General features: G+C 31.3%; 6 protein-coding genes across 7 annotated transcripts; 2 read left to right on the forward strand and 4 right to left on the reverse strand.

The window, feature by feature from the left end:
* The first annotated feature begins 121 nt into the window (after positions 1-121).
* On the forward strand, positions 122-1,587 carry LOC116769511 (1-acyl-sn-glycerol-3-phosphate acyltransferase alpha). Its single transcript, XM_032660670.2, has 5 exons — positions 122-351; positions 420-553; positions 620-801; positions 871-1,036; positions 1,108-1,587. The coding sequence occupies exons 1-5, from the start codon at positions 161-163 to the stop codon at positions 1,260-1,262; spliced, it is 828 nt and encodes a 275-aa protein (XP_032516561.1). The 5' UTR covers positions 122-160; the 3' UTR covers positions 1,263-1,587.
* Positions 1,056-4,682, reverse strand: LOC116773697 (protein-associating with the carboxyl-terminal domain of ezrin). Its single transcript, XM_061526952.1, has 7 exons — positions 4,311-4,682; positions 3,974-4,159; positions 3,705-3,844; positions 3,525-3,634; positions 3,051-3,380; positions 2,636-2,823; positions 1,056-2,550 (listed from the first exon to the last, which is right to left on the reverse strand). Exons 1-7 carry the CDS (start codon positions 4,521-4,523, stop codon positions 1,771-1,773), a joined length of 1,947 nt encoding a protein of 648 aa, XP_061382936.1. The 5' UTR covers positions 4,524-4,682; the 3' UTR covers positions 1,056-1,770.
* Positions 4,683-4,850: 168 nt separating this feature from the next.
* Positions 4,851-5,653, forward strand: LOC116769601 (NADH dehydrogenase [ubiquinone] 1 beta subcomplex subunit 8, mitochondrial). The gene is made up of 3 exons (XM_032660776.2): positions 4,851-5,011; positions 5,077-5,294; positions 5,370-5,653. Exons 1-3 carry the CDS (start codon positions 4,921-4,923, stop codon positions 5,580-5,582), a joined length of 522 nt encoding a protein of 173 aa, XP_032516667.1. The 5' UTR covers positions 4,851-4,920; the 3' UTR covers positions 5,583-5,653.
* On the reverse strand, positions 5,382-6,915 carry LOC116769690 (mediator of RNA polymerase II transcription subunit 22). The gene is made up of 3 exons (XM_032660899.2): positions 6,564-6,915; positions 6,388-6,489; positions 5,382-6,305 (listed from the first exon to the last, which is right to left on the reverse strand). Exons 1-3 carry the CDS (start codon positions 6,658-6,660, stop codon positions 6,088-6,090), a joined length of 417 nt encoding a protein of 138 aa, XP_032516790.1. The 5' UTR covers positions 6,661-6,915; the 3' UTR covers positions 5,382-6,087.
* A 936-nt stretch (positions 6,916-7,851) lies between these two features.
* LOC116770495 (argininosuccinate synthase) lies at positions 7,852-12,121 on the reverse strand. The gene is made up of 10 exons (XM_032661980.2): positions 11,906-12,121; positions 10,105-10,210; positions 9,870-10,030; positions 9,591-9,675; positions 9,350-9,495; positions 8,925-9,046; positions 8,601-8,752; positions 8,398-8,489; positions 8,152-8,300; positions 7,852-8,044 (listed from the first exon to the last, which is right to left on the reverse strand). Exons 1-10 carry the CDS (start codon positions 11,968-11,970, stop codon positions 7,881-7,883), a joined length of 1,242 nt encoding a protein of 413 aa, XP_032517871.2. The 5' UTR covers positions 11,971-12,121; the 3' UTR covers positions 7,852-7,880.
* Positions 12,122-12,625: 504 nt separating this feature from the next.
* Positions 12,626-23,563, reverse strand: LOC116770474 (protein ROP). 2 transcript variants are annotated; one of them, XM_032661969.2, is made up of 15 exons: positions 23,428-23,563; positions 21,764-21,913; positions 20,993-21,148; positions 20,176-20,279; positions 19,787-19,935; positions 19,546-19,606; positions 19,039-19,193; positions 18,154-18,305; positions 17,566-17,720; positions 15,839-15,919; positions 15,264-15,431; positions 14,855-14,944; positions 14,457-14,554; positions 14,227-14,309; positions 12,626-13,795 (listed from the first exon to the last, which is right to left on the reverse strand). In XM_032661969.2, exons 1-15 carry the CDS (start codon positions 23,453-23,455, stop codon positions 13,662-13,664), a joined length of 1,764 nt encoding a protein of 587 aa, XP_032517860.1. In that variant the 5' UTR covers positions 23,456-23,563; the 3' UTR covers positions 12,626-13,661. The 2 variants fall into 2 exon arrangements, with proteins under 2 accessions (XP_032517860.1, XP_032517863.1); XM_032661972.2 differs by lacking the exon at positions 20,176-20,279 and adding an exon at positions 20,792-20,895.
* Between the last annotated feature and the right edge of the window lie 889 nt (positions 23,564-24,452).

Here is a 24,452-nt window from a genome sequence, read left to right on the forward strand (position 1 = left end):
TAGATTGACTATTCATGCTAGAGTTAGATAAGTAGTTAAATGAAGTGTTTTAAAAAATAATAATAAATAAGAAAGAGGTCTATTTAATAGTTTTTGCCCTAAAACATATGGTAACAATGGTATAGTACATTTTCTTTTTGACTTTTGTCTGTGGTTCGTTATGGCTTCCTCTTATTCATATCCTGAATTATTTTTGGCGGGTTTTATATTTACCTTGCCTTTTTTGTATGAAAAAAGTAATGTTTTTCGATATTACTTAAAGTTTTTCCTGTATTATGCTTATGTATTGATAACTTGTACCATTTTATTACCAGTAGTTTTATTATATCCTCGCGACGTTACGAACCTAATGTAAGTTATTGATTATTTTGACTGCGCTAAAATAACGTACAAATTTATATATTTCTTATATATTACAGAGTAGCTTCCCGTTTTTGTCGCTATGCATCCCACATTGTTGGTATCGAATGGGAATTACGGGGTTTGGAGCATTGGGATAATGAACAATGTTGTATCGTAATATCTAATCATCAGAGTTCTTTGGATATTCTTGGTTTGTCAAATAATATTTTGTAATTTTTTTATGTAGACTGTTTATAAAATATTTTTATTTTATAAGGTATGTTCGAAATGTGGCCCCGAATGAAACGTTGCACAGTTGTCGCTAAAAGACCTTTGATGTTTGCTGGAGCTTTTGGATTTGGTGCTTGGTTATCGGGATTAGTGTTTATTGATAGACTTAAAACTGAAAAAGCTCGCCAGTTAATGAAAGAAGCCACTGCAAGAGTCATTGATGAAAAGGCATGAACCTAAATGACTTAGATATTAAATATACTTAATGACGTATTTTTAATTACATTTTATTTCTAGACGAAATTGTGGATATTTCCTGAAGGCGCTCGTTTCAATAATGGAATTATACAACCATTTAAGAAAGGAGCATTCTATTTGGCTATAGATGCCCAAATCCCAATTATGCCTGTTGTTTTTAGTCAGTATTACTTTCTGGATAATGAATCAAAGACATTTGAGCCAGGTAAAATAATAAACCCAACTGTTTCATATCATTGGTTTAATAAAATTAACTTAAAAACTAATGACTTACAGGGAAAGTGGTAATCACAACTTTGCCACCTATACCCACAAAAGGATTAACCAGGAATGATTTAGAGAACCTCTCTGATATGGCCCGCCATCAAATGATAGAAGTTTTTAATGAGAGTTCAAAGGATCTGGTCAAGCAGAAGAAGATTGCGATTTAAAATCATTGACCTTGGACAGTATGATTTGCTTCACATGTTAACAACATCATCACATTTGTTACCTACCTAGTGACTTCTGCCAAAGATATTAGTTACCATTATAATTAAGTGTACATGTGCTTTAAATAAATTGAGCCTATTAATTTCTAGTCATTATATATTTGTTATATTTGTGTTATGAATTCAAATACGCGACTATTCAATCATTTTATTGCTAGTCAAGTAGATTGATTATAATGTTTTCCTCTATTTCTTAAATAATATTATTCCTTAGATATTTAAGAAATACTCCATACAATTTTAAAAATAAAGGCATTATGAATAAGGTAGTGTGTATTTTTTTTTACATTGAACTTATATTAACAATAAAATAAATTATGCATCAACTTACAGCCTATATACATTATCTAAAATATGCACAGAATAAAATATATTGCATTTATTTAATCTGTGCACTGCACATTACTTTGATTATAAATTTACATCATATAATGACAAATCCTATGTCCTATTCATTCCAATTTTCCCCCCAATCTTCATTGTCATCACTACCAGCTGGTACAAAATTAAGTTTGTTGCTGATATCTGGAATTTTTTCCACAACACTAACTTGTTGTTTTTCAATAACGGGCATCATGTCAGCAAAGTAATCAAAATCATCATTTTTTTTAAAATCATTCTTTTGATTTTTAATGTCCAATTCCGATATGTCAATGATATTCCTTTTAGCTTCTATAGCAGCTTTCTGCAATAACGCGGAATGTTTAGAAGGCTTAATGTTCTCAACAGTCACATCACTGATAGTTTCTTTCATTTCCGTAACATCGTTTTCTGTTATCTTTTCATCAGTAAAGCATTCGATGTTTGTTGATTCAAGTTCTTTCATAACTAACTGTCTATTAGAATTATCCCAATCATCCCAGTCATCTTCAGAATTTACTTCATTATTTTGTTGAGGACCACATGACATATTTTCAATTTCTAAACATTCACCACCAACAGGAGTTGGTCTTTCATTTAGTGCCATATTTTCTTCGTAATTAGTTAGTTTTCGTTCAGGAAAAACGTTTTCGGTAGCATGAAGGTCTCTTAGGGATTTATTTGCTAAATACAAATCATTTTCAGGTTTCAAATGATTTGATTTAGATTTAGGTCTACCATCAGTGAAAAATTTGGATCTCTTGCCACCCACTACCGTGTCTGCTCCTAATATAGGTACTAGTTCACTTAAACATATCAATGTTGATGCAACTAGACTGTCATCTGTGTCTTTGATTCCAAGAAGTAACTGAAATACAAAAAAATTTCAATATTTTTATATACAACCAGTAACTTATAAATAACATATATTGAAAAGATTATTTATGACCAACCTCTGGTAATATGTGATGTGATAGTTCTTCGTGACTGAACACATGAACAAATTTGTTGAAATGGGATAATAACAACATCCTTATTTGACTGTCCCTTACACCAAACAATTGCAAAAGCCTGGGTTTCACATGCTCTTTGAATACATTTAAACAGAAGAAACCTGTGTGTTCACCATTCTGTATCCTATCTGAAATATATATATATATATATTAATAATAAATGTAGCCATTCTTTAAGAATTATTTTGAGATAATACAATAATTTTAAGATAGTTTATGTACATATATTCAATTGGATATCCAATTTTAAATATACTAGAAGTAAAGATGATAAAGTTCTTATTATGGGAATAATCATATTAATATGACATACTAATTTGGACAGTAGTTTTATTTATTATTAAAGAATATTTACCATCTTTTGGTTTTAAAATGAATGGTAATACGTCTTTCCTGGCAGTTGAGTCCAGAAGTGTTAGCCTTGATAGCAACAATCCTCCGAGCTGCTTCGCTACAGTAGCTTCATCATAACATTTGAGGTTTCTTATCACATTAGCAAAGAACTCACTCTTTTCTTCATCAGATTTAATTGGTAAGAAATTTAAAAACTTATAAATAGATATAAATTCATGATTGAAAAAATTGTCCTTAAATAGTTCTGATAATTTCGGCCTTTTTTCGCAGTCGGGATTTTGAAGATTTTGTTTGCAATAATTTGTAAACTCTTTTAAATGTGGTACATCTCCTGAAAAAAAAAAATTTAAATTAATACCTCCATGCAGTTTTAAGTATGCACAATTATTGTTTACAAGATGAAATTAAAATAGGCATCATAATTACGTGTCACTTAATTATTGTACATTAATAATAATATATAAAATTTCCTTACCATCACTACAGCCTTTGAAAACATCGTCAACTAGTACAGCAAAAGCATATTGGTCAACTTTAGAGTTCTTTTCGGTTGCATCTTCATTGGGATCAACCGCTTTATCATATCTGAAGATGAATACACAATTATAAGATAAATAAAGCATTCCCAAAGAGTGGGAAGAATAAATATTATTACCTGTGTATCCTGGCATGTTTCAAATATGCTGCATTGAGTTCACTGAAGGGACAGAGATACTGCAGACCACCAAGCTTCCACTGACCATCACCAGATACATAAATTGAAGATACACTGACATTATTGTGTGACATTCCAGCCTGAAACATCATATTTTCATATATGTTAGCACCTTAGCATACACTACTTCATTAAACTTAAATTTTAAATATGAATAGTGTATTCATTACAGATGTAACACATTTTTGCTATGAATTGATTAACCTAACCTGATCATGAAGAAAAACTAGTGCCCGAAGAATATTGTTTAGACCTATACAAATTTGTAGAGGCGTCTGAGAACTTAAAACATGGGAAAGAGGTTGTACATATTCAGTGGCAAGATGAAAAGTAGATCGCTGTTGCCATGATGATATATACCTCACAATACAAGGGTGGCGGTATTTCAAAAGATTCTGGAAAAATAAGATGTTTTTATTATATTAGTAATATTATATATTTATTACATCCAAGAAAACATGTCAATATTGAGAATAATAACAATTAGTTATATCTCTGAAGCAAATTTAATTACTTATATTTAATATAACACAAATTTTAACTTACATTGGAGAACTTTTCTAGTGGACTTGATATATTCCATAACGGCCCTAAAACTATTTCTCCTTTGAATACTGATACTGATCCATCTCCTTTGAAACTAAAATATCTACAACTATCCTTAATAGTGGCTTGATAATGTGACCAGAAATCAGTAATTTCTGTCGCTTTCTCTTCTACTTCCAAACCATTTAATTGGGAGTTCTCGTTTCCCATCATAGAGATTTAGTTTTATAATCGACCCCAATTAAATTTTAAAACATTTTGACATATATTTACTAATTAATACGTGCCTGCCTTTTACTCCTACATTTGACATATACCTACCGTAAAATCAAAAACAATCTGTATGACACTAATATTAAGGGGTTGCAATTATTTTTTGAGAGCAATAATATAATGAAAATTTTAAAAAATGTAATTGATACAAAAATTGTGGTAAGTATTATTTAATAACATTATATACATATAACCTAAATTTTTCAGAAATAAACTTTACTATAGACGATTTTTTCTATCTAACCTACACTATAGCTGTCTTAATTTACGAGAAATACATGTGTCAAAATGACACTTAATTTCAGCTAAAAAATCGTGATCTCCGTTTACGCGAAAAATGGCTTTATCTTTGGTGAAAAAAGCCATTTTAACTAATCCCCATTCTCTCCGCAAAACTGTTGGAATATTTTGCAATGCTGCAAGGAACCGTAAGTTAGTAACGCTACATAAAAATATATATTTTGTTGTGATTGTTACGTCATAACGTTTTCAGATTGGAATTATCAATACAAACCCGGTCCCTATCCTAAGACAATGGCGGAGAGACAGGCTGCGGCAAAAAAATATGGTTTGAGTATTGAGGAATATCAACCATATCCAGAAGAAATGGGATATGGTGACTACCCAAAATTGCCTGATATTGGAACGGATTCCAAAGATCCCCACTATCCCTACGATTTACCCGACTTGAAGAGAAATTTTAATGAACCTGTAAGTTTAATATCATCCCAATGAGCAATTCTATTGATATTTAATAAAATTAATTTATTTTACATTATGTTTCAGTTTCATGTTGCATCTGAAATTATTGGTGAAGATCGATTCAACATAAGTGTAAAGCATAGGATTCCAATGTGGCAACAATGGACCTGGTTTTTGGGAGCCATGTTTGGGAGTTACATGCTGTATATGTATTTAGATAATTACAAAATTGGCAGACCAGTTGTCGCTAAGCAATACCCGCAAGAAGGGCCACATTACATGTTCTGCCCTAAATGAGATTTTATATCACATATAAAGGAGAATGTGTAGTGCTTGTATGTAATGTAATAAAAAATAATATTTGTTGATTGTTATTTTATTAGAAGATTCAATAAACTAGTACACCTGTCCATATTTTTTTTTAAATCAAATCATGTACTGGTCTATGAAATGATATTCAATATTGAACAGATTTTATTGACCATTAAAGAAACAATGAATGATGTCTATGATTAAGCTTCTAGAATTCATGCAAATAATATAATAATACTATTGATTTTGATTTAGACTTACTGTTATTATGTTAGTTATGGTAAGACGGACAAGGGTTAAAAAAAAACTATATTTATGTCATAAGATGTAACTTTAAACTTATTAGTATTTTCCTTAATTCAATACTTAAAGAACTACATGCATTAATCCACAGATGATATAATACCTATTTACTTACAAAAATTAATCTTATCCGTTTTTTGATTAACTATCTAAACAATATTGCTTAACAGTATTTATAAGTCTATTTTCACTTATATATGCTGGTGAAATATTCATCTTCCAAATCATAGAGATCAGCTGCAATGTCATCTCGAAGTGACATCAGTTTTTGGTCGCACTCCTGTTGCTTCGTTCGGAATAATTTTGAATTTTGTGTAATTGCTTCATTAACGGATGGGAAATCGTTTAATATTAAGTACTGTTTAATGTCTGACACCAATTTCATCAGAGACTCTCCAGCTCTAACTGAAACATAATGTTTTATTAATTGAGAACATTCTTCATGACATAGTTTTGAATATTTTAAATGAAGATATTGAAATTTTACCAATATTTGCAGCTCTCACTTGCATTTCAAATGTGTCTTGTTCTATTTGTGTCATCCTGTTTAATTGTGATTCATTTTCACCTTTAGCCAGTTTTATTATTTCTAAAAAATATTAGTTACATTAAAATGACCATCAAATCTAAGATTTTTTAGCTTATTCTATAACGATAACTCACCTTCAAAATTTTCCAACATACTTTTAACATCTTCTTTAAGACGAGTTGTATAAGACTTTAATAAAGCTTCTTTGTTTTGTGGTAAGTTTCGATGCATTTTTATAGTGTTTTACTCGATATTAATATATTAAACAATTTTAAGAAAATGATATTGCAGTATTTTTTTTAAATTAACAGAATGCGCTGACTTTGACACCCCCTTAATTAAGGTTATTTCTTGACCTTTAGCACTATAAACATTTCTTCTAACACTATTATTAGTTTATATTATAGGAGTACATTTTAAGAATTAAGATGCTGTTTCACAATTCAATTCTTTAATTCTTGGTTTCTAGTTGTCAAATTGACAATTGTGTTCTGTCAATTAGTACAGTTGCTTTTTATATTCGTCCTTAAAGATAGGCAAAGATTTCAGAATACACTGCCATTATTCGTTACATTTTTATGCTTTTCGTGATTTCTTATAAGTTTTATTGTTTAGTAAAAAGTTCACAACGCATTCTGCGGTAAGCTATAATTTTTTTATTTTAAATTTAGAATACTTAAGATTAGGGAAAAATTGTGTTAGCCTAATATTATGTATTCTGAAATATTCACAATAAACACGAACATGAATAAACATTCTGATTTTATGGAACAGGCAATTTGACGGGGAAGGACCTATTCTTTGAGTTTACTTTAAAACATGTCATTACACGTTTTAATGCTTACCAGGTACAGAGCAAAAGCATTAGCGATAGCCCACATTACGGGATGATCTCTAAAATTTCCCATAATCAGTATAGGATCAGAAAGTATAAATAATATGCTTTGAATTTAGTTGACAAATATAGAAGAACGTAGAGATAAATTTCAAAGACATAATTCGTTTCCGACTTTGGGGACGAAGAGTAATAGATATACAAACAATGGCGACTCTAATGAAGGGAGTAATAGCATCTTACTTACAATGTCTGTTATATGAAAGATGAGTGAAAATGAGTCCTGAGGACGACCTTTGTAATAGATATGACACAAGTGATTGGTTTTATAGAAATTAAAAAAGATATAAATTTGTGTTTTTGGAGAACAGTTTTTCATCCGTAACAGTGTATTAAGTCTAATGGGTGGATTATTCACAATATCAAACTTCTTTTGCTGATATTACTATCCTTTACATGTTAGGTATACCAAGTATTTAAGATACGAAAACCTGAGTTAATACTTATGTTGTTACTTAATAAAATGTAGTAAAATATTTTTCTTAATCAAATATAGGATTCAGTTGTGATTTAAAAAATACTTCAAATTAAATATTTTTGATTATTTATTTTTTATTTAAAATTCTTGGCCACCAGCAAAACGAGCATATTCCTTCAGTCTCACTGCATTGATGTTAATAAAACCAGTGCTATCTTCAGGAGAAAATCCTCCGGCAATGTCCATGGAAACCAATTCCTGATTGTACAAACTTTTGGCACTTTTTCTTGCCAAGACTATTACTGCAAAACATATATTTTAAAATAATTTATGTTATAAAAAACATCTAATAATTGCAAACATGACACGAACTAATTGTATCATATGTTTGTTATTAGTCTATTCTTACCGTTCCCTTTGAAGACTTGGACTGTAACAGTTCCGGAAACTGATTCTTGTGACAATTCTAAACACTTCCTCGTGTATCTGGCTTCCGGGGCAAACCAAAATCCATTATAAACAAAGTCTGACATTTTTTCTTGAAGGTATTTTTTTAACCTACAATAATATTACATATGTATATGTTATTAGTAATATCACGTGTATTTTATACAGAGGTAAATAATCATGTATTTAATAATATTAAGTTATTTACCTTAAAACTTCCTTATCAAGAGCATAAGTCTCCAAGTCCAGATGTGCAACGTGGAGTATAGTCCCAGCCGGGGTCTCGTAGAGTCCCCGAGACTGTAATAATATTTACTAGCATTTAGTAATCAAATATATAAATTTTCATTTAAGTTATAATAATAATACTTATTTTTTTTAAATAATATTTTCCATCTATGTATAACGTACCTTTAATCCCAGGAAACGGTTTTCCACTATATCAATGCGACCGACGCCATGTTGACCGCCGAGTTTGTTTAACGTCCTCACCAAATTCAGCGGATCGTTTATAATTAAAGCTTTCTCTTGACCGCTGGGAATTTTGACTGATACTGGCAAACCTGTTTTAAATAATAACAAAAATAAAATAGTTTCCGTAAAATCTACAGATTTAAATGTATTAATATTGTATTAAGGGTTCTGCAATTACTAAAATTACAACATTAGAATTTTGTTAGTTCTTTTTAAGAAAATCGGTGACTCCAAGAAGGTTTGGTAGTTATTTTATTTCACCTTTTTCGAATGTTATATCCATGGTGCTCGGATAATCCTCAGCTTGGTTCAGATCGCGAGTCATTTTGTAAATCCCACTAGGAGGCTCCGCTGCGGGGTCTTCTAGGACTCCCGATTCATAACTACCGAGGAATATTTTGAAAAGTATATTTAAAATATTTTTAATTTGAACATTGTTTATGCCATAAGTATGAATCTTTATTCGTACACTAATGGACTCGATTCAAAAACAGACTATGAGGTTATCTTCTTATTACGTAGTTGTTAGCGAGATTTTTGTTCATCAATGCAATATTACAATCACTAAATTTAATATAATCATTGTCAATGTATATAGGATATAAATGCAATTGACTTGATACTGAAAACTCGTAGTCAGCTTAAACATATGTTCCGTTTAAATAAAGTATTTTTCGAGCTCATACCTGATATGCATAATGTTTTCATCAGTCGACCAAGGGGCCTTTGGTGTAGCGGAAACCGGTATGTTTTCTTGTTTAGCAAATTCGATTAGATCTTTTCTTCCTTGAAATCGATTAAAGAATTCTGGTTGACGCCATGGTGCGATCACCTGTAAGATTTCAACAATTTTTATTACACTACCAGAGATAAAACTTACATTATATTTTTAACATAGAAAGAAATATTTTAAAGCTATGTAGCTACCTTCCCTTCCGGCCATAACGAATACACGCTCAATTCAAAACGTACTTGATCGTTACCCTTGCCTGTAGCACCATGAGAAATATACCTGTCAACGTATTTTGAAAGTTCACAACAAATAAGTTTGTGTCATATTTTAATATAAGTCGTATTTACATATTCATAGACTGACAATCCTAATGTAAAAGCTAATATTTAACTAGTCACGCGACTGTAGTGTTTATTTGTAGTAAACTAAATAGGTTTAAAGTATTCATAATATAAGATACGGGTAATTCATACTTGGCGCCTAATTTTTTTGCAGCATTTACTATTCCAACGGAGATACAAGGCCGTGCCACGGAGGTCCCTAAATAGTATCGACTCTCATAAACCAGACCCATCTGAATAGCGGGAAACATATAGTTGGAGACGAAATCATTGCGCAAATCTTCAATTATGACCTAGAAAGTATAAAAAAGTGAAAATTGGTCAAGTTACAAAAATATAATGTGCTTAAGGATCCCTAAAAACTTACATCCTTTGCTCCTATGAGTTTTGCTTTTTGGCGTGCTTTTTCGAAATCTTCGTCTTGTCCAATATCGGCCATGTAGCAGACGACATCGTAATTTTTTTGAATTAACCTTTAAAATTATATTATTCATTTATTAAGTTTGAAAAATGCTTAAGGAGTATTTTTTACGGTGATTTTTTTGTTTCATTTATTTCATCTTGGAGAAAATAATAAACAGAAAAATGAACCACGTAATGTAACCATCCGTACAACGTCCTGAACTAGGTTCAAAACAAATTGTAAATTTTGAAAAGGTTGTTCGAAAGCTATTATGAATTTCTAAAAGGGATTATTGAAATCACATATGTTAAATATATTAAGGGTATATTGAAAATTATGCAAAGTATTTTTTCGTGTGTTCGCTGAATAGTTCTATATCAAATAAGCAATGACCATGTTGGTTGGCCTTTAACAATTTAACAAGCATTTAAAATAGGTCACATTACCGAGTTTACGGAATCAAGTCGATCGAGTTCGTTTAAAAGGGTCTCGGACCAGAAACATAACCTACCAGTTTAATTAGATTTATGAAAAAAAAAAAACTGTGAACGCTCCTTAAGTAGTAAGGATATAAACTTTGAGTTTGAGTAAGGATATAAACTTTGACTTTCAGAAACACAGAATACGAATTGTGAACAACGATCTCTATGATTAGTCCAAATGCGAATTGGCTAGCTAACTGCACACTTAACTGATTAGGCAGATAAAATGATGGCAGCTTTGGCAGAAGGTTGTTATTACCCTAGACAAGATATCCAAACTAAAAAACGATGGACTTTTATTTTTTTCTGAATGCTTTAATCCTAGCAGCGAATTAAATTTATTAAAAAACAGCTAACCAATCGCACTGATGACCAAGCTCTTTTCGATTTGGAGATAACGTTGAATCCGCCTTCTGATATTACACTCTGTCCTGAATTATTGTTCAGGGGATACGGTGGAAATAAGCAATTTCCCCTGGGTCTTATAGACGAAAAGTGATGTAAAAGAATTTGTAGAGGATCAAAGAAACCTTTTTTCAATAATAAGCCTAATAGTTTCTGAACAAATCTGCCGATATATATTAACTTTCTCTTTTAATCTTTCTTTCGTAGAAGACAAGTGTGAAAATTTTGTCTTGACTATTATCAAAAAAACTGTTAGGATGAAAGATCAATGAATTCCACCCGGAATAGTATCCCTATCCCTTGTAATCCTAGGATATAGAATAGTAGAGGAAATTTTATTACATTTAATAATAAGTTTCGAAAATATGATAAAACAGTCTATCTGTCACTGTCTTTTCATGTAAATTTCAAATATTTTCTATCGCTAAAATATTTAAAATAACATACAATAATATTGCAAAAAGATTATTGTTCGGTGGTATAATGATAGCCGTAATCAAAGTTGTATTTTAAAATATTTATTTGTAATAAATAATATTATCATTTGCTAGTTGCAGGTTTTTTTATATGACGCGAACAGGCAGACGGTGTACCTGATGGAAAGAAGTCAGGGTCACTCATGGACAATATAGGTTGGTAACATGAGATCCATTTGGACATATGTTTATATAAGTAATATCTACATCTGTATTTATTGTCTAAAGCTAGATATTTTTAGCTCAACTAAAACAAAAAAAAAAACAAATTAAATTGGAAAACGATTTAATTGATTACTAATATTTATTTTTTTATTTAATTGTGTTTTCTTATAATGCTTCGCTATTTATCACCGAATTCTTAAGAGATTATTTTTTTGTAAAAATTTACAACTGTCTCACCATTTTAAAATGCAGCTGGTGTCCAAACCGCCGGAGTAGGCCAAAATAACGAGATCTTTACTCATTGTTCCGAGCGGTTCAATGGTCTGATGTGGGATACACTAGCGACTGACTCTCTTTTATTTCACTGAATCTCATGATAACCTCCGAGGTCACAGCATATGTATGTTATACATTAATGTCACGAGTAACGTTAAGATACAACAAATATTTGAGATATATTATATATATAAGCAATCGGTATTACATCGCGTCCATATAAAACTTAAGATAACATTTGTTTACTATTTTATCAACACAATATTTATATTTCGGTAAATTTACTTTTTTTTTTTTAATACTAAAACAATAATAATTACGTCTCATATATAATCACGTGCAAAATTAAGATGTTATCGGGTTTTACCGCTGCTTTGTTCGCATTTAATTATAGTGACTCAATATTAGTGCAGTGACAATATTTATAGTACCAGGCCATATCTAATAAACAATCAATCACACTATAGTATTATAATTTTTATTGAGAATAATCACAAAAGGGATATATTAATATGTCTTTTTAATAATACTTTTTTATAAGCTTCATATATAACCTTTTTATATATATTTAATGCATAGTTCACCTGCCATCAAAGCTATGTGTATTTCACATACGCCACACGTACAATGTACAATAATCATTAAATATAAGTAATAATAAAGATCAAAATCAAACAACGCTGTGAATGAAATGTTTATTAACTTTAACAATACTGAACGATTAGAATATGTATGTTGAAAGATTTAAAAAAAAATGCATACATTCTATGTAATTGCACGAACATGGGCACCGATAACCGCACTAGTTTATATCTCACAGGTCATATTCTATGAAAATTATTCTTAAATACACAATAATTATATAGGTCATATCATTTCTGATATGTTATTTATGTGACGTCTACTCATATATGTTGTACACACATACCGCTATTTGTATACATTTAAATCTGATTCTACAATATTATTATTCAAGTGAATATTTCGTAAGGAGTTAACACGGCGCAACGATTTATATAGACGCCTCGAAAAACTATACTTCCTATGGAATGTAGAGAAAACTATATCAACTACCACACATACAGTATTAGAATTGATTGTTTACATCAAAAAAATCTATTGCTATGTATTTTTCAACAAACTTTTATTTATAACGAGATTTCATGATGTGGACATTTGGTTAAGTACATGCAGGAAGTTTCTATAGTGACAAACAAAAATGTTTCTTTGAGGGCCTGCGACATTCCAAATTCAAAAATCTCTTAACATCCAAATTCAATTTTTATATATTTTTTTCTCGCCCACACTTGATTCAGTACCAGCTTTTTGGCATTAAAGCAATTTCTAAACTTAAAAATAATAATACTAATTATAAATATTTAAACTATTAAAATCATTACCAAAATAACAGCTAACAATCCGAAATATTTAGAGGATTATTTATTTATAATAAATAAGTAGGTATAGTAGTTCCAACTAAAGTACACAACGTCGCTATATATATTAAATCTTCCAAAATATCAACAATATAGACACTGCTAAAATGATTATAACATTGATTATCAGCAAACGATATCACAAACAGAACATAGGATAAAGGAAAAATTATTTATAAGCAATTCTATTATAGGAAAAATTAGTTACTATACATAAATATGGTACTTAGTAACACCGGCTAAAACTAACCAAATAACAGTAGGTAATTGGGGTGAAATATTTATGCGGTGAGAGAGCTGAGATCCGAGAGGAAGTTCTCCGGGATGAGGATGTGAGAGGAACCGATTATAACCTCCCAGTTCTTAAGAGCAGCTGTCACTTCGTAAGCACAACGAATTTCGGAGAAACAGACACCTAAAAAACAAACACACATATTAATAATATACAAATGTTGGAGAGAATTCTAGCAAATGATAAGGGGAAATAATGTTTACGAAATGAGAGACGCTAATATTCTGTTATTTGTTTGTGTGACCTTGATACTATAAATAAGTTAACGGTCAGCTTTAATAAAAAATAACATTTCAATTTAGATGGCCCCTTATATTTTTCGATCTCGTCTTTTGGGTAAAAATGACTGACAATACTAGAAAAGAGCTTAAATTACAATTAGCACAGCACTCGTTGATTAGTGTGCTTAGTCTTAGTCTACATCACACTACATACCGAGCGTTAAGAGTTTTATTCATAAATCTTCGCACTTACAGTATTTACGTATGTTATTTAATGAGAAACGCCTCGAAACAAAATACGTTATTTAATGAGAGAATTATTGAATGTCTCACCTCCGACCACGAACACAATCAGACGTGGAACGTTCTTTATGGTTTGTTGCGCCTTATCCTTATGCCAATGACCGTAGCGGACGCTGTAATACAACAAATCATTATACATTTAAAATATAATATCAATTGTCAAGATACATTTTCAATAAACAACCGGATTTAACTGTATAGTTTTTTATGATAGCACTCGGTAGTGATATAATAGATAGGTATGTATATGAATTATGAACCTAGTAGGTGCTTGATATCCGGATGTTTGAGCACGACCGGCCAGGAACGGGAAGTGACGCTGGTCGAGCTTATCATCAATGGAGTCCTCGATTATGTCCTGAAAGTAGCAAAAATAATAACAAATCCCATATATAAATATATAAATAGGTAGGAACGTCAGACTTTACCTATTTAGATTAGCTTTAGAATTTATTACAATTTGATGCCAAACTCTAAATAGCAACGAGCGTTAAAGAAAAAATATCGATATTTTTCTAATCTAAAAGAGGAATATCAAATAAAATTTAATTGTGGGAATTATCCCACGTACAGACAATGATTCAGATGAAACCTTGCCAGTAATAACGTTTCAAGTGTCTCGAGGTCGTGACTTTGTGAGTGAGAAAATATTTAGTACCTTGATAACTGGAGTCCATCTTGACATCTGGTACGTCTGTTCAGTGATTCTCTCCTTCCGCGGTACTTGGTACTGCTTCTTCCTGTTGCCCTGTTGGAACGAGTGTACAATAAGTATTTGACATTCATTATAACTCAAACGTAGAAAAATCACATTTTTTTAGGACTATCAATGATTCAGCTGATTGGCATGAATCAGGGTCCGAATTTCATCCAACTGGGACAGAGTTACTTTCTGGACCTATTTGAACTTTGTAGGGCATTTACAGCAATGGCCTTGGTAGAGCAAAAAAATACAAATATATAGTAAAGGAGGTAAGTACCAGAAACCAGCTCCTAGTACGAATATGAAGAGTTAACTAGATGAAAGGCTAAAAATTCATAGTTATATGTATGCAATATGTACGTACATCAACGACAACATTGAGTCCAAGGTTGGCGAGGTTGAGCAGCGCCTGTTTGTCGGATGGTTCTAGCTGGGCGTGCGTCACCAGGCGGTTGAGGTTCTCCTCCGATATACCGTTCTTGGACATTATGTACAGCGCGATGATACGCATCTTGTCACAGTTCTTGATCGACTGAAAATTAAATCACATTTCCACGATCGAACCATCCTTCCGTAATTCCTAGTGTTATAATAGACACAAAAGTTTCTACGGATGTTTGTTACTGTCTCTACTGAAAACTACTGAGTGGTATTTTTTTCAATAACAATAGAAAAATATCAAAACCACAGACATTAGTGTATCACTGAATTCACTTAATACCAATTTTAAGAAATCTACGCGGACAAAGTCACAGGTGAGAACTAATATATAATATTACTAACACTAGTCAAATTTATTCCGAAGTATTAATGAGTGCTTATTTATACCTCTTTTTGTAACTAATAATGAAAAAAAATATTATTTTCATTATAATTTGGACTGTTTAAAAGCTTCAATGTAAATAATATAATATTAGGTCACACAAAGACAGTGTTTACCTGATCGAGTAGTACTGGAACGATGCCCCTCATGTGATCTTTGATTTTCTCACCCTCAGCATCTGTACCCATGGCTAAATCCTGAGGATAGTAACATTGTCTACATAATATACACCTTACAAAACCAAACTATTTTTTGACTCAACTTTAAAGATTCTGTTAATTTTGTTATTTTGCCAATAAGTATTGTTTTTATACTAAATTTAATATAACAAAATTTATAAATAAAATCACTCAGCAGTTTATGAGAGAATTATAATTAGGACCAAACAGGAACCGATTTAGATACATAAACAAATAATTTTCTTTTTAGGTTGTTACTGAAAGTTGGCCGTCAGAGATTTGAGTTTTTCCAATTCAGGAACTGCGAGTCTCGGAACCGTTGGAAACTTTGTCATCTTGAAGCGAATTGCTTGGGATTTTAGTGCAGTGAGTTTCCTTAGCCCTTTGAATCTCTACCCCTACCACGAGTTGGCATTGGTAAACCATGGGTGGAGAATTCTCGACTTTTCCTTCACAAATCTGAACTAGAAATGTTTTATATGGTGTGACGGTAAGAACTTGGGCTAATCGTACAGTCGCCAACTGATTAAATAATAAGTTATTATGCAGACGAGATGTCTGCAGTGATCACGGTTGCTGCTGAGTAATCGAAATGTCGGAGTATGTCATCCGAAAATATTAGTTTCATTTAAACATTCATAATATTCGCGCATAAAGTTACACTAGTCCGATCAGAACGAGCATCTATATGTTTTATTAATCTCTCATTTACCTCTGAGCCACGAATGTACCTTAAAACAATTACGATTTGTTTATCACCGCTTTATAAGTTATTTAAATCGGAATATTTAGTGGAAATCCAAACATTATTATTATTATTTAAAAACAACAGACAAATAACTTATTTGTGTATTCACAACCTTTTAGCTAATTAAAACTATCATAATATTTTTTATTAAAAAGAATAACATTAGCTTTCTTTTAGTTACGTCTCAACCGGTCACACACATTCCCTTTGTAATTATTTTAATTTTATTATCAAATGACAATATTGACAATCTAATCGTAACTAACTTCGATAAACGCACTCCCAGCTATAATTTTTCATAATTCGTTAATAAATTAATTCACTACTCACTAATTTGCTACTTAAACCTTATTCACTTCCGTTTAGAAAGACAAATAACAATATTCAATAATAACAAAATGGCGAAAAAAATATGTGAACAGTTTACCGACCAATCAGAATCCCGTTTCATTTGACAATTAACGGACTTTCTACGAAATTTTAAACGAAAAAAAGTATGCATTGCTTTTCGAATACAACCCACACATAGATTTTCGCACACACACATGCAGACATTTCTGCATACAACTTGATCGTCCTTGAGATTTCTTGTATGGTAAATAATCACCGAGTGGTTGTGCATATCGCCGCTCTAGCTGCATAGCGGCGCTAGCAGTTAGCGGCGGCTGATCGACAATGTTTCGTTTTATATATTTTATAGATGGCACTTTAAACAAATCGTGAATCGTGAAATTTAATGTCATTTTAAATGTCTGTAAACATTTGTATTCCGTAATGTATGATTAAAAGTATGTAAGTAAGAATTAAACAATATAGGTTTAGTTGTTATATGGGTAGGGTATGCAGTGCTTATTTGCATGTATGGTGTGCACGCCACTGGTAAAGTGTATGTTAAGACAAAATAAAGTATAATCACCTGTTCCACTTTACACAGCTTGTCCACGTAGCCCTGATAAGTCTTCATGCAGTCCTCGGCTAGACGTAAGTGAGTCGCGTACTTGGACAGCTCTTTCTGGTACTGAGGCATTTTCTTTATCATTTGCGAGAGATCGCGCATGGATTGTTTGTCTCCTGTAAGGCAAAAAAATTTAAGATTTCCAAATTTTAGTTAATTAAAATACTATTATAGTTTTGGTAAAGTACAATTTTTTTTGATTTCTTGACCTGAAACTATTTTTATCACCGCAGTTTAAGTAAATCGTAGTCGATTTTAGTACAAAAATTCCATTGATATTATAAATGCGATAGTTATGTGGACGCACACACGTTTGAATTAAGCTTGGTCAACACAATAATATATGGGCTACATTTGTACTAAAATTCCGTAAAGTGCTCGTGGGATCAGAACATAACAATTGCATACATGACAGAGACTAAAGATGGCGCTGTCTTTAATTACCATATTTTTTTTTAAATATCCTACACTATCTCTGAACCTATTTTCAAAAACAACGTCCGGAAGTCTGAAGTCTAGTTTATGATACACAATAAAGATAAATTTTACCTCCTCCCATACGTTTGGACTCAGTGAACTTTTTGAGGTTCTTGGTGACGGAGGTGGACACGACGGCGATGTGCTGGTGTCGGAGTTCCACCCACAGCTCGTCGTTCTCATCCAAAAGCACCTCCTTCATATGACCTTGAGAGGCCTCATACCTGAAAATTGTATAAACTTTACAAAAAAAGCCTATAAATAAAACCAAGCTTTTTCTAGACTTATTCTCAGCAAGCAGTTTCATTTGATATATATATATTGCGGGAATCATTAATAACATCTCTGTAATCGTATGCGGGACTTGTGACGTCACGTATCTAAGGCGCCCATATATACAGCAAATCCACTTTATAGTTGACTGCGAGTCCACAAACATACTTGTATACAATTAAAATTACTAATAAACCCCAACTCACACCCCAATTATATAATAGTGGTTGAGTATGACTTGAAATCACTGATGGCCCGGGGTTGCAAGTAATTTGTATGTTGGCAGTCATTGAGTTTTAACTGAAGTTAATATAAACTGAAGTTGTTTTATTAATGAATCTTTTAATAAAATCAAGACATTTGAATTGTGTGAGGTTATTTTATATTTTTAAGTGACTTAGACTTTTTTTTATTTTGCGAGAGTATGGTTAAAATTCTCATTTCAGAAATAATTTTAAGATTGTCTGTTATCTGATGGCAAATTGTTTCATAAAGAAAAACTATTCCCTGCCGTACTTATGTAAAGAAAAAAAGGCTTCAGAAAATGTAACAAAAGATTAACGGTACTGTAACACAATCAACTAACGAGAACCTATTTAACCAAACTTTCATTCTCCTAATAGTGGTCGCAAAAATAAATATGAATGGTATAAAATTCAACAATAACTAACTGTAAATACTTACTTGTACACATCGTTCTCAATGGGCAGAAGGTCGTAGGCCATAGCCTGCAGCGTCAGTTCATGTAGTAGTGGAGACACGCAGTCGAAGCCGCGGTCTAGCACTAGTAGTTGAGAGCGAGCCTTCTCTGGACCCTCGCCCATAGTCGGCTCGTCCGCCTGGTGTGTAATATACGTTTATATAAACATTAAATACCTTAAATAGCCGTGGTCATGTCAACTATGACGGACTTTGTGTCAATTGTCAGAAATAATAGAATATGGACATTAAAATCTTGCTCCATTATACTGATGTCGTTCCTTGATATAAAAAAAAAACTGACGAAATATCCAAGAGGGGAGAGGCTGAAAATTGTAACTGTATCAAATGAGTTGATGTCCTAACTCAATCGACAATAGCACAGATATTAAAATGTTTATGAAACTTATATTAGTTTTAAATAACATAGTATTTGGAATTACTCTTTCATGTTACGATTTTTTTTAAATAAAGCTCATTATAATAAAATACCTTATAAGCATCCAGCTTCTGTTGTATTAACTGCGCGAGTTCAACATTGCGCTCCCAGTCGCTGAAGTAATAGGTTTAAATTATTAATATTAAAATTTATACAATTTCATCAATACAGTTAATTAAAAAATCTGTTCTATATTTAAATTCTATGCATATATTCTTAATTTTAAATTAGATTTTAAAATAAGAATCTCAACAATTTTTTTTTATTTTCCTCGAGTAGCCATTGTCATTGTACCTGCGATAACGCACAGAGGGATATTCGCCAAGCGTGGCGCACAGAGTGGCGATTTGTTCCGCGATCCGCTCCATGTTGGCATTACGGGTCTGCGTCAACGCCGGGTTGTACATACACTGGAACGTGTCCGGAGAGTCCAGGCTGAACACCTATATTAAAATGTATATATTTATACACATATTTAACATTAACACTAATTCTACAGCTGTTCCAAAAAAGATTTCTATTCTCAGCAAATATAATTTTCTTTCCAGTAAATTTTTCGATTCCATTTTTGAATCAAGAAAAAGTAGAATTTTAAATATGCCTTAATTAAAAAAAAAAATTCGAGTTTGTCAAAGTTATGCCCACGGATGCATGGCGTCTTCTCCTATGCACATTATTTTTACCTGACTCTCGTAAGGTAAGAAGGCAATGTTGATTTCCTTCAGAGTTTTGATTTTTCTAGCAGCTGACGATTTGCACAATTCATTGAACAATTCCTCAGGACACACTATATATGGCAGCGTGTAAAACAATATCATAACTTAAACATTAATACGTAATGTTTGTATCGATGTTTACACTTTTATTAAAGCATATACAATTAATGAAAGCAATGAGGTTTCATGGCAGGTACAACTACGCACTATGGTCTTAATTATATCAGTCAAGTTTTTTTATTTGAGATTCCTTAATGTTATTTAGACATTCCTTTTTGAAATATAACTTTACTCCTATTATTTATTTTTGCACAGTACAATGTTTTCATATAAATGTGATTCTTTACTTTTAGTTAAGTTTTTTTGTTTTCTTTTTTCTTCTTATTTATGCTCACTTCGTAAATTTCCTGGCAATCCTAATGATTGAATTGATAGAAATTCTATGAGGTATTAGTTTGCCACCGGTCCTTGAAAAGCCTACAAATCGGTCCGTTTAAAATGGGTCAAAATCGAGTTGGAAGAAGTCGGTTACAAACATACATACACGTGAAGCTAAATAAAAGCATGCAAAAAGGGAACAAACCTGTTGTTCGTATGGAATGAAAGCTATGTTGATTTCCTTTAACGTTTTGATATATTTAACTACGTGACTACGCGATAATTCGTCAAACAGAACATCGGGACAGGCTGGAAATAAATAAAAAAAAAGTAACGCAACTAAAAATTAAAGCAAAGTACAATCTAGCTTATTAATGATGTAATATCGTATATTAACATGGATTACCTTCAGTGAAGAAAACGTGAGCTGCTTTATACATAATGCGGTTACCGACAGAAAAATCATTGATGAGGGCGTGAACTGATTTCTCTGATGGTGTGATGAGGTAGATGCCGTCCATGGTGTACAGAGGCTCCCTCTTCTTATGGATGTCTTCAACCACTGTTAACCAAATATTAAATCTATTTTACGTTTATATAAAACAATTTTGTTTCTATAAAGATTTTAGACAGTAGGGACTACGAATTACATAATGCATAATAGACATATTTAATTAAATATGTTGTTTGAAATTTTAAAAAACTTTCTATGCATACATTGTCATTTAACAATTATACTGGGGAGCATGAAGCACTGAATTGAGTGCCAAGTGAATACATCAAAAATGCCTTTCATTATTTTGGAAAATAGTTGATATTTTTTAAAGCGGTTAAATATATACTGGTTAATATTCTTATACTGATTAATAATCTTATAATGGTGATATCAACTAAAGATATGTTAGGAAACTGAAGAAAACTCACTCTCAGATAAAAAAAAAAACGCATCCAAATCTGAGAATATGTTCAAAGCTAACATGCTACAGACAGACATACATAGAGACATCAACTTATAACACCGATTTTTTGATTCATGTTAATTGGTGAAGATACACAAAGTTTTAAGTAGAAGATTGAATTGAAATTTTATATTAATTATTAGGAAATAATATTATAATATAAATAATTATAATATTAAAATATAATTATATATTAAATTTCTATAAGACTTGCTCACATGTGATTCCCTCAGCCGAGATGTCGTGCATCTTGCAGCAAGCCGACACCATCCTCATAGAGAGCTGATCCACTATGAGGATACGCCATTCTATGCGTTGGGCTTCCTTGCCTTTGGGTCCGCGATAGCGGATCACCTCATTCATAATCTCTGTAACAAATTTAGTTTTAATTCCAGTATCTCCTTGATTTATCACTGTTGTATGGTAGCAGTATCTAGTCAACTGAAAGGATAATGAGTGTTTTATAAAACCAGCAAACTTTCCTTTACTATAATAATAAAGTGAACAAGAATTGTATGCACTCCAATAAATATGATTTTCAAGTGAATTAAAATATTCCATTCTTATATACATTAGTGATTAAGACAATTGGTTAACTTGGCAATTGATATTGGAAATGAGTTTCATACTAAGACTATTATACATTTTTGGAACATTAATTGAAATTTTTATTTTTTAATTTGGTGTGCAAGCAGCTTTTTTGCTTATATTAAATAAAAAAAAAGAGTATTTTAACTGTGTGTATTTGTAGCATTTAATATAAAATAATGTTATTCGTAGTTATATTATAATGGGAGCTTGAGATTCATTTTGAAGCAATATATTTAAAACTACTGCACTCCTATTCACAACCAGTCCCGCTTATATTTTTTTTAATGTGGCACTGTTATTTAATCATGAGCTAGCTATAAAATCTATTTGGTATTAAGTAGGTTACAATTTCCCTAAAACATTCCCAGTGAAAGCTCCGAGGAGAATTAGTACTTTTATATTTTATCTGTATTACAAATTATAAATATAAAATATAATATGTACTAATCCAATTGCATAATCACATAATAGGATTAATTGGATAAATTTTTATTATGCATATATACATATGTTATTTCACATTTTGCATATGATATTCAATATATTAGTATGCATTCAAAATTGTTGACTAAGCTAGGACTTTGATGGAATAAACTTGTAATTTTTTAATAATTTCAATTTAATGTTATCAATCAGACATTAAAGCTGTCTAGCTTGTTCACCATTACAAGGAAATGTGAGTGTTACTATACAAACATAGCTAAAACACAAAAGGCCTTAAACATAATGTCATGTTTTAATTATGTTTAAATGTGATGAAATATATACATGCCACTGAAATTTAAATGTTATCTCAATTACAAATGGGACGTGGGAGTACTTCGTAGGCGCAAGCCGTGACGTATGTAGGCTATAGTACCCACCCCACTGAGTGTCATAAGAAAATCAATAATAAACACCTAGGTCAGCTACATGGACATAAGTTCTATAATAACATGCAATGACTAATCACGGTTAACGTTTAGAAGGGAGGTAATGAAGGAATATATATACAAATATAATTAAAATGTTATAGTAAAATAGAGAATTGCGAGTCAGTTATCATTGAATATATTTTTTAGTCTTCGTCCAATCTGAGAGCACACAAAAATTTAATAAAACATGATTCTAGGAATTTCTATTTAATATAATGAACAGTTTAACAAAAATATTAGTCATTGATAAGGCTTCTTCAAGAGATGTAGACTGACCTACCATTTCCAAAATCATTTTAATGTACCTAATGCTAAACTATACTCATTAAAAAGATTAAACTGTAATATGTTAATGAAATAAAAAAAATTTTACTTACTTTGCCCCACAAGCGCTTTTAGAGCCATTTTGTAAGCACTGATTTTTCTTTGTCGTTTTGACTTTACTCAGTATTTAGTTCTTCAGAATCCAGACTTGGGAGTGCCTCTACTTGTCATATGTCAAAATGACATAAGGCATAGTCTACATTATGGGTTATAAAAGGTGTTGTAGAAAGGTATAACATTGAAAAGTGGTACCTTACCTATATTAATATAAAACAAGAACAATTTTTTTTAATCTCGAGTCACATAAATGAAAAAAACTGAATAAATCTAATTTAATTATTCTTTAGTGATAGAAATTTAATTTTAATTTTAATAATAATATCATATAATAAATTTAACATAGTCTACACATATAATATGTTTGTGGTGATTTGTTAATGAGATAATAACTATGTAATAATATTTTTAAGCAGTAAGCACCGACAAATAAGTTTATATTTTGTGCGCGCGCACAAGAGGGTTCTGCAACTTTGGTCGATAATTTACGAAAGGGATATAAAAGTTCAGCTATCTCTTTTAGTTCGTACGAAGGAAGCCGAGTATAAAAAGATAATGTCTAGCCAATGTTTGGCTGCTCTCAGAACATAATAGTTTTGACATTAGTGAACTGGCGCCTTAGCGGAAACCCATGAACGAATCAGTTTTTTATGTGCGGGTCTTGGTGACGGATGTGTCGAATCGTTGTTAAAGTGTTCACGCGAACATTTTTGCGGTATTTTCAAATTTAATTCTATATCTTCTGATTAATTTCGGAAATAATACCTGATATCCGAACTATATAACATAATAAATTGAATTGAAAACTCAATAAAAAAAATAATATTAAATCCAAATTGTTTCGGCAATAATATAATCACGATTTAAATATTATTTTTAAATACCGTCGTTAAATTCTTTAGATATTTTTTTTATTGCATGAATTTATTAATATTTTGGTATGATTTCTGCGTCTTAAAATAATTATCTTCAATTCTTCAATTATTTATCTATTTAAAGTAATTCATATGCAATATTCATC

The sequence above is a fragment of the Danaus plexippus genome (assembly GCF_018135715.1).
Source record: "Danaus plexippus chromosome 3 unlocalized genomic scaffold, MEX_DaPlex mxdp_30, whole genome shotgun sequence".
NCBI lineage: Eukaryota > Metazoa > Arthropoda > Insecta > Lepidoptera > Nymphalidae > Danaus > Danaus plexippus.

Bases quoted from the DNA above. Each gene is read 5' to 3' on its own strand.
- LOC116769511 (XM_032660670.2), top strand. From the start codon at position 161: ATGGCTTCCTCTTATTCATATCCTGAATTATTTTTGGCGGGTTTTATA. The intron at 352-419 runs GTAAGTTATTGA...TATATATTACAG, and splicing joins CGCGACGTTACGAACCTAAT to AGTAGCTTCCCGTTTTTGTC. The intron at 1,037-1,107 runs GTAAAATAATAA...AATGACTTACAG, and splicing joins ATCAAAGACATTTGAGCCAG to GGAAAGTGGTAATCACAACT.
- LOC116773697 (XM_061526952.1), bottom strand. From the start codon at position 4,523: ATGATGGGAAACGAGAACTCCCAATTAAATGGTTTGGAAGTAGAAGAG. The intron at 3,845-3,973 runs GTTAGGTTAATC...ATGATGTTTCAG, and splicing joins TAGTTTTTCTTCATGATCAG to GCTGGAATGTCACACAATAA. The intron at 2,824-3,050 runs GTAAATATTCTT...TATATATTTCAG, and splicing joins CATTTTAAAACCAAAAGATG to ATAGGATACAGAATGGTGAA.
- LOC116769601 (XM_032660776.2), top strand. From the start codon at position 4,921: ATGGCTTTATCTTTGGTGAAAAAAGCCATTTTAACTAATCCCCATTCT. The intron at 5,012-5,076 runs GTAAGTTAGTAA...TAACGTTTTCAG, and splicing joins TTGCAATGCTGCAAGGAACC to ATTGGAATTATCAATACAAA. The intron at 5,295-5,369 runs GTAAGTTTAATA...ATTATGTTTCAG, and splicing joins AGAGAAATTTTAATGAACCT to TTTCATGTTGCATCTGAAAT.
- LOC116769690 (XM_032660899.2), bottom strand. From the start codon at position 6,660: ATGCATCGAAACTTACCACAAAACAAAGAAGCTTTATTAAAGTCTTAT. The intron at 6,490-6,563 runs GTGAGTTATCGT...AATATTTTTTAG, and splicing joins TATGTTGGAAAATTTTGAAG to AAATAATAAAACTGGCTAAA. The intron at 6,306-6,387 runs GTAAAATTTCAA...ATTATGTTTCAG, and splicing joins AGTGAGAGCTGCAAATATTG to TTAGAGCTGGAGAGTCTCTG.
- LOC116770495 (XM_032661980.2), bottom strand. From the start codon at position 11,970: ATGAGTAAAGATCTCGTTATTTTGGCCTACTCCGGCGGTTTGGACACC. The intron at 8,753-8,924 runs GTGAAATAAAAT...TATTTAAAACAG, and splicing joins GGATATAACATTCGAAAAAG to GTTTGCCAGTATCAGTCAAA. The intron at 8,301-8,397 runs GTAAATAACTTA...ATATTATTGTAG, and splicing joins CTTGATAAGGAAGTTTTAAG to GTTAAAAAAATACCTTCAAG.
- LOC116770474 (XM_032661969.2), bottom strand. From the start codon at position 23,455: ATGGCTCTAAAAGCGCTTGTGGGGCAAA. The intron at 19,936-20,175 runs GTAAAAATAATG...ATTTTAATATAG, and splicing joins TCTTACCTTACGAGAGTCAG to GTGTTCAGCCTGGACTCTCC. The intron at 19,607-19,786 runs GTACAATGACAA...CTATTACTTCAG, and splicing joins CCCTCTGTGCGTTATCGCAG to CGACTGGGAGCGCAATGTTG.